The sequence below is a fragment of the Ipomoea nil genome, unplaced genomic scaffold (assembly GCF_001879475.1).
Source record: "Ipomoea nil cultivar Tokyo-kokei standard unplaced genomic scaffold, Asagao_1.1 scaffold0103, whole genome shotgun sequence".
In the NCBI taxonomy this organism is placed as follows: Eukaryota; Viridiplantae; Streptophyta; class Magnoliopsida; order Solanales; family Convolvulaceae; genus Ipomoea; species Ipomoea nil.
In genome coordinates this window covers 272,830-281,900 of record NW_017616531.1, presented here as the reverse complement: position 1 = coordinate 281,900, position 9,071 = coordinate 272,830, and the positions used below count along the sequence as shown (strand labels likewise).

The following is a 9,071-nucleotide window of genomic DNA, read 5'->3' as shown; positions in this document are numbered from 1 at the left end:
ACCAAATTGAGTAATTTTGATAGTCGAAGACCAAATTGGTGAAATCCTCATAGTCGAGGGACCAAATCGGTAATTTTCTCGATTTAATTAATTATATTCTACCGACATGATCAAACTGAATTTAAATTAATCTTGTTTTAGTGGATATATATGGTATGTTACAAAAAATGATAACTATAATTGAAAGATTCATATATTAAAATATATTAATTCCTAACTAAAATTTTAAATTCAAGGTGAGACTACAACCTTTATCATTTTATATATTTTAAATTAGACTTTCCCTTTGCTTGCTCCCAACGTAAGGGTTTGCTTGACCTTTGCTTTCCCTTTGCTTGCTCCCAACGTTTTTTAATCGCTTCTTTATTGCTTAATAATAATAATAATTATTATTATTATTATTATTATTATTTTAAAAAATAATAATAATAATAATAATTTAATAAAAGAAATAAAAAATAAAAAAATACTAAAGTGAAACTAGTGAGTGTGAAAATGAAATTGAAAAACTAAACAATATTGTCAGATAAAACTAAAATGTAAATAGAATGATACTTACTTTATGGACCATATTACTACATGTACCGTGGTCCACAGTAAAATTTGCCTATTATTGTGGAAAAGAGTTACTTATAACTACTAGAGCTGTTAATGAACCGAACACAAACGAACGGAGGTTGTTCGTGTTCATTTGTTAAGTTTTTTTTAGTGTTCGTTTGTTAAGATTTTTAAAAATCATGTTCGTGTTTGTTTGTTAAGTGTTCATTAGTGTTTATTAACGTTCGCGAACACGTTCACGAATTAAACATGTTCACTAACATTAACGAACACCTTCACGAACATGTTTGTTAACAAGCACGTTTATGAACATTTTTTAATTGAAATTTTTATATTTAATAAAACTATTATACCTTTAAGGTGCTTCTAAATAGTTTAAATATATACTATTGAAAGTCAGGCGATTAAAGAAAAAAAAAAGTTAATACATAATTTAGTCTTCTATTATAATGAGTTTTTTTTTTTTTTAATTTAGTCATAAACAATTTTTTGTGTTTAATTAAGTCCTCAATTTTGATGATTTTATCTAATTGAGTTCTCAGCTCTTAGAATCAAAGATTAGATCAATAAAAATCACTGTAATTGATGACTAAATTGGATAGAATCACTATAGTTGAAAACTAACTTAGGAAAGACTACTATAGTTAATATGGGATATGATCATATGAGATGAAGTAGAAGGGTAGGATTGTCAGGGACATTCTTGTAATTAGATGAGGCAGGTTGTTATAGTCTCTTTCTTTAATCTCTCTTTATCACCTTCTATATATAGTCTGCATCCCTTTCCAATGCTCTCATTCTCACTCATCCCTTATCCTCTCTGCAACTCTTCCAACAACCTCATCACTGCACCATCTATCTATCACACCTTTAATTTGCTTAGCTTAAACCTCTAATCTAAACTAATCTACTTCACAATGCTTGTCCGATCCATATCCTCCTCTCACTGTTTTTCTTTACAACCTCCGCAACCGAAACCAATACCTCAGCCGGCCACGCCATCCCCTTTCCCACCATTTCAACGTTAAACAATCCGTTTCTCGGGCACCTCGCGTCTCAATATTCGACACATGCTACGGCTTAAACGGGTTTGTTACGGTTTTGGTACCAACCGTATCGTTTTTTCTTATGGGTGACCTGATCCTGACCATTCCAGCTACGAACATTTTTATACCAGTTGATGAAAGGGGCACGTTTTGCTTTGCATTTGCTCCATCTCCAACCGGACTATCCATCATAGCAAGAAGGCATCCAGATTTCGTTTGACAGCTCAAATGATTTTGTGAGTTTTGGCCCCAATATTTGTTAACTTATTAAGCCCGATCCCTAAAAATAATAATTATTATGTAAATTTTGTTAGTCCAACTACGATATATATCATCGAGAGATATATATCATCGAGAGAATCAAGGCAAAATGCCTACAAGAATTTTACTTTTACTTTTATTTTTTTTATTTTTTTTTTTCAATATGGAGGGGGAAACCCAGGCAACACAAGAGTCATAAACATGGCTCCAAGCTGGAATCTGAAGCACACATAACCTACTGGTGCTGATTCGGGCCAAAGTAGCAAGGGCGTCGGCTGGTTTGTTTTGTTCTCTTGGGAGCCAAGAAAGATTCCATTGACCAAACTTACATGCTGTGAGAATATTGTAGGCTGGCCTATGGGGAAGACAATTGCACAGAATACTTGCCACACTGTCCTTGGAATCACTTTCCAAATGGACTTTGTCATGCTTTAGGCTAATCCCTCCACAACAACCAATTTACAAATCATTTACTATTCGCACTACATCCCTACAATTTCAACCAATTTTCTAAAATGCACTCCAATTTCACATCACTTTAAAAAATTAATACCTTTCTCTCAATAAATATTATTTTCTCTTCTTTATATATTAATTTATATCAATATATAAATTACATTAAATACTAAAAATAATAAAATGACCTCAAATCAAAAACGTAATTTTTAAAAATGATTTAAAAATGTATTCGTACTATATATATAACCAAATGTAAGTTATACTAAAAAATTTATTAAGTAAAAAAATAGATTATAAAACAAATTAAAAATAAAAAAATAATAATTTAAATTTTTAAAAATGTATTATGTAACAAATTTCAATACAATAATTTAAAAATAAATTAAATAATAATTAAAGAAATAACAAAACAAAAATAAAAACACAATAAAATTGACGTTTACAAAAAAAAAAAAAAAAAAAAAAAAAAAAAAAAAAAAAAAAAAAAAGAGTCAGCCAACAGCAAGCTTGCTAATTGGATTTTTTTTATTTTTTACTTTTACTTTTTTCTTTTTCTTGTTCTTTTCTAATGCGTCTCCCTTTTACTCTTTTTTCTCTTTTTTCTTTTTCTTTTTCTTTTTCTTTTCTAATGCGTCTCCATTTTACCTTTTTTTTTTCTTTTTTTTCTTTTTTTTTAACATTTAGCCGATCTATCTTTTTACCAAAACAACCAAACTTGACCACAACACAAGTCTAATCTAAAAAGTGAGTGGGTTATATTTTTGCCAGTTGGAATATTGGTTATTGATTTTTTGGTTTTTGGTTTAGTGTTAGGGTTGATGGTTTAGTTGGGAATGTGGGTACCAAAAGATTGCCCTTTTATTACTAGTACTTGATAGATTATTGTAACATATGATGAATGCTTAAGAGAATGAATTGAGTGATATTATATTTGTATTTCACTGTATTTTAAATTGCTTAATAATTAAGTCAATAACATGTAATGTTTTTTTGGGTAACATTTTGTGATGATTTACATTTTTTTCAAGTAATAAATTTAGATTTACATCTTTATCACTCATATATTTTTACTTGTATTAGAAAGAAAGCCAAGAATGCACCTTTTACTAGTTAAAGAGTAAAGTTTTATTATAACTAAAATTTATAGCCATTTCAAGTGAAATGGTGAGTTGGTTTTAATTTGTTAGGGTCACACAAAAACAACCCTTCTCATTGTATTGCTTAACCTATAATTTCAACACTTTTCTTTCTTCAATTTTTTTTCCACAGATTCTCATTTTCATTCACATTATTCTTGATCATCGTATAAAATAATTATTTCGAATAAGCATATCATAGAATTGAAGTCGTTAGTCCTATTTAAATTTTACATGCATTTTGATTCTCAATATGTATCATTCTATCTTAAATTAAAGATAAAAATACAAAATATATGTCAAATTTAAAATAAATTTAATAATTGTTGTGGCATGAGGACCAAAATAATCACTTTAGGAGATACTTAAGAATGACATTACCAACACTATGTAATTAATGGATTGATTTTACAAATTATTACTGATGATAGCTGATCGAGTTAGCCAATAGTTAATAGGTGATTGTATTAGCTAGTTTGACCAACTGATTGTATTAGCTGGTTATAAAAAAATAAAATAAAAAAATATTTGGTAAATTAGATGTTTACTATTAGCTTATTATATGTAAAATGACCTTTAAAGGTATGGGTATATTATGTTATTTTAAGTTTAAATTTATTAGGATAGGAAGTATGAAATCTTAATTTTGATAAATGCTTCTAAAGTTTGAGCCAAGATTGAAATTTGGAAGTGTATTATTTTTATTTACATAAGTGCATTGCGGTGTATTTTTTATTTATTTCAATATTATTGAAAATGATTTTAAATATTTAAAATAGTGTATTAATGACAATTATTTAACATTTGTTTCTATTATATAGATATGTCAATGAAGGGGCGACTCAATCAGGTAAATTAAATAGTTGATTTGGTAACCACATAGTTCTAAATTTGACTCTTTGTAAGAGATGTCTATTAATTTAAAGATGCGTCCTACAGTTAAGGTCAAAACACCGAGTGATATGATCAAAGAGAATTACTAAATTTCAAACTAGTTTTCAACTTTAACCCATTAAGTTTTTAATATTTTTAATCAACCCATTAGTTTTCCATTATATTGACATCCCTACCATTGTATTCAACCTAACATTTTCATCAGTTATTTTTAAGATGACTTTTTTTTTTTTAAGGGAAAATGAAGAAAAGACTTAAATTAAATAGCTAGGTATATAGAGAGACCACAAGTAGACTACACATACCTCACTTGCAAGGAACATATATATATATATATATATATATATATATATATATATATATATATATATATATATATATATATATGCGTGAATTGAAAGAAGATAAAGAAGATATGCACGTACTGATGATGAATTACAAAGCAAAAACAATTGCTATTTATACTAAGAGCAATTGTTTTTTTTTTTTTTTTTTTTTTTTTTTGAAAGGAAAAGCAATTGCTATTTATACTAAAAGAAAAGTGATAGAAATATGGCATGAAGTGGAGATAATCCAACGTAACACATGCTACGTGAGTACGTGGGAGGCAGCTGAGTGAAGACCCAACACATTCGGTGAAGAAGTGAAACATGCAGCATGCGACTATTATTTAATAATAATAAATATTATTAGTACTTGATATATTATTATAACATATGGGATAGATGATTAAGAGAATGAATTGAGTGATATTATATTTGTATTTCACTGTACTTTAAATTTCTTAATGATTAAGTCAATAACATGTAATATATTTTTTTGGGTAATGTTTTGTGATGATTTACATTTTCTTTTCAAGTAATAAATTTAGATTTACATCTCATCACTTATATTTTTTTTTACTTATATTAGAAAGAAAGCCAAGAATGCACATTTTACTAGTTAAAGAGTAAAATTTTATTATAACTAAAATTTATAGCAATTTTAAGTGAAATGGTGAGTTGATTTTAATTTGTTAGGGTCCGACACAAAAACAACCCTTCTCATTGCATTGCCTAACCTAATTTCAACACTTCTCTTTCTTCATTTTTCCACAATTTTTTTCACAGATTCTCATTCTCATTCACATTATTATATTCTTGATCATCCTATAAAATGATTATTTCAAATAAGCATATCATAGAATTGAAGTCGTTAGTCCAATTTTAAATTTAAATTTTACATGTATATGTATCATTCTATCTTAAATTAAAGATAAAAATTCAAAATATATGTAAAATTTAAAATAAATTTAATACTTGTTGTGACATGAGGACCAAAATAATCAGTTTAGGAGATACTTAAGAATCACATTAACAACATTATGTAATTAACGGACTAATTTTACAAATTATTACTGATGATAGCTGATCGAGTTAGCTAATAGTTAATAGGTGATTGTATTAGCTGGTTAAAAAAAAAAAAAAAAGTGTTTGATAAATTAGATGTTTACTATTAGCTTATTAAATGTAAAATGGCCTTTAAGGGTATGGGTATATTATGTTATTTTAAGTTAAAATTTATTAGGATAGGAAGTATGAAATCTTAATTTTGATAAATTTAATGCTTCTAAAATTTGAGCCACCATTTAAATTTGGAAGTGTATTATTTTTATTTACATAAGTGTATTACGGTGTATTTTTTTATTTATTGAAAATGATTTTATATTTAATTATTTCTCAGGGAGGCCAAGCAGATTGAAAGAGAAAAATAGCGGTGGAGTGTCATGCATGCAAATATATAAGCTTACTGATCCTCTCTGCAACGTACTCTTCCAACATCTCTTTAATTTGTGTATATATATACCAGATGAGACCACATTCTCATCACCATCTCTGCTTCACTTCTGATCTTCTTCTTCGTCTCAAACACTTCTGATCTTCTTCTTCTTCTTCTCAATTAAACACTGCTTCTTCTTCTTCTTCTTCATCTTCTCAAACACTGCTTCTTCTTCTTCTTCTTCTTCTTCTTCTTCTCAAACACTGCTTCTTCTCAATTAAACACTTCTGATCTTCTTCTTCTTCTTCAATTCTTCTCTCGATCAACTTCAATTCTCACCACAATGCTTCTCCTACTCCTCTCACTATTTTTCTTCACAAATACTTGTGCCGGCCAAACAACTATTTCTGCCGGCCACGCCACCCCCTTTCTCACTCACGACAATTTGAACGTAAAAAAATCCATTTCTCAGGCTACCAAAATTCATCCTTTGCCAAAAACCCAGGAGCAATTTAAGGATGAAAGCCGCAATGAGAGTAGTTGGAAGCTCAACCTCCTCCACAGAGATGAATTGCCATTTTCCAATTTTACTGACTTCGGCGGCAGATTTCAATCCCGAATGAAAAGGGACTCACACAGAGTCGCCGACCTCATACGGAGAACTAGCGGCCTCGAGTATGAGGCGGAGGAGTTAGGGGCTGAGGTTGTTTCCGCTTGGAATCTCGGTATTATGGAATACGTAGTGAGGATTGGGGTGGGGACTCCGCCCCAATATCAGTTTCTGGTGATTGACACGGGGAGTAATATTATGTGGGTTCAGTGTCAACCCTGTAACAAATGCTACAGTCAATATTACCCCGTGTTCGACCCGACTCGCTCAGCTTCATTTGCCATCGTGCCGTGTAGCTCCACCATCTGCGACCTGATCCATTTGGGGTGCAACAGGGATCGGTGCATGTACTGGGTCAAATACATTGATGGGTCGTACACCAATGGGACAATGGTGTTTGAGACTATCATATTTGGGGGAACTATGGTCCGGGATATGGCTATCGGGTGTGGCCAAACCAACCATGGGAGTTTCACCGGAATCTCCGGGTTGCTGGGTCTCGCCGGGGGATCCACGTTCATGGGTCAACTTTTCCCGCAAACAGGAGGAGTTTTCAGCTATTGCTTGGCGACCTGGGGCACCGACTCCTCCGGCTCACTGGAGTTCGGGCAAAAAGCCATACCCGTGGGCGCTGTGTGGGTACCCTTGCTCCGAAGCGTACAGGCACCAACTACCTACTATATCGGGCTCTCGGGTCTGGGCGTCGGCGGCATAAAGCTCCCAATATCCGAAGACGTCTTCCGTTTAACCGAGCAGGGCTTAGGGGGGGTGATCATGGACACCGGAACAACGGTGACAAGACTCCCCAAGGTGGCGTACGTGGCATTGCGCGACACATATATGATGCAAACCGCCACCCTTCCTCGGGCACCCGGGGCCTTCGTATTCGATACATGCTACAACCTGTACGGGCTCGGTACGGTTCAGGTACCCACTGTATCGTTTTTCCTTATTGGTGGCCCGGTCTGGACCATTGCAACTAAGAACGTTCTTATACCAGTTGATAACAGGGGCACATTTTGCTTTGCATTTGCTCCATCTACAACTGGAATATCCATCATAGGGAACATCCAGCAGGAAGGGATCCAAATATCTATTGATAGCTCTAACGGGTTTGTGGGTTTTGGTCCCAATAATTGTTAGATTGATGAAAGGTGTTTTAGTTTTTCATATAGTTAGTTGTCTGTAACTAACTTTGTATCTCTGTATATATGTTGTAGATTATGAACTTCCTTTTCCCTCTGTAATGTCTCTTTAATTTTATTTTTTGTTTAATTTTATAACAGAACAACTCAACGTAAGTGAATCATATAATATTTCTTGCCCTCTACAATTCCTTTACTGGAAGCATAAAAGTAGTGTAAATTCCTTAAGCAGCTTACTTAGGTGTTCCCTCAATAGCAAAAACTCACATGGGTTGTTTCATGCTGCATTTCAACTTTACTGATACAATCTCTTGTTTCAAAGATTCAATCTTTTCAAGCAAGTCCATGTTTTCCTTTCGTAATGATGCCAGTACCCTCCACCCCAGAAGACTCAAGTAGCTCCTTCTGGCAGTTGCTAACCTGTCCTGCCTCCTCATCAAATCTACTCCTCCAATATGCAGATTCATCTATTAGCAAGATCAAATTGTTTCCTGATTAGTTCGGTCTCGTCGGTATTCGATTGTCCAAAGACGCAAGTAGATAGCTAAGCCCATCACCATTGCCACCCCCAACCCAATCAGGACTACTGTCCGCTTGCTCCTCACCATCTTCTCCTTGTTCTTTCCGTGATCAACTCGGGTCGGGTCATATCAGAGTGAAGGAGTGATCTGATGTGTTACAAATGTCTCTTTAATTTCTTCAATGAAGTATTCTCATCTCTGCTAGCCTAAATCTAAATCGACAAAGTATAAAAAATTCTTTCACTTTTGATTTATTTTCCACCACTTGTTCTTAAATCTGAATGTAAAATAATTGTAGGATTGAGAATTTCCTTAATTTCGTTAAATTAAATTATTCAAGATTAAGCGTGGTAAATGTTGTGCTAAATTATTAATTGCACTTTCACTCTCAACAAGTTTGTATGTGTTCCATAAAAACACTGATAAAAAAGCTATGATGAGTGGACATGCATGTTGAGTGGTCACTAAACCAGTCTAGCATACCATATGAAAGACTTGATGGCACAATGACTCTTGGTGCCAGAGACACAGCAAATAAAGAATTCAACACCAATCTCAACTCTATGGTTTCAGTTCAACCAAATCTTTTAGTTTCTTTTTAAAAATATATATAGAAAGTTCTTAGTTTTTGTTTGTCCCCTTTCACATATTATGAATTTTTCTGTCCAATTCTAATATGTTGC

The 9,071-nt window shown here is 32.4% G+C and overlaps 1 protein-coding gene and 1 long non-coding RNA gene across 2 annotated transcripts; both read left to right on the top strand.

The window, feature by feature from the left end:
* The first annotated feature begins 1,367 nt into the window (after positions 1 to 1,367).
* On the top strand, positions 1,368 to 2,271 carry LOC109186103. The gene is made up of 2 exons (XR_002055086.1): positions 1,368 to 1,646; positions 1,736 to 2,271. It is a non-coding gene; the product is annotated as an uncharacterized LOC109186103 (long non-coding RNA).
* Positions 2,272 to 6,455: 4,184 nt separating this feature from the next.
* LOC109187220 (protein ASPARTIC PROTEASE IN GUARD CELL 2-like) lies at positions 6,456 to 7,874 on the top strand. The gene has a single exon (XM_019337400.1). It carries the CDS (start codon positions 6,456 to 6,458, stop codon positions 7,863 to 7,865), a length of 1,410 nt encoding a protein of 469 aa, XP_019192945.1. The 3' UTR covers positions 7,866 to 7,874.
* Positions 7,875 to 9,071: the final 1,197 nt, after the last annotated feature.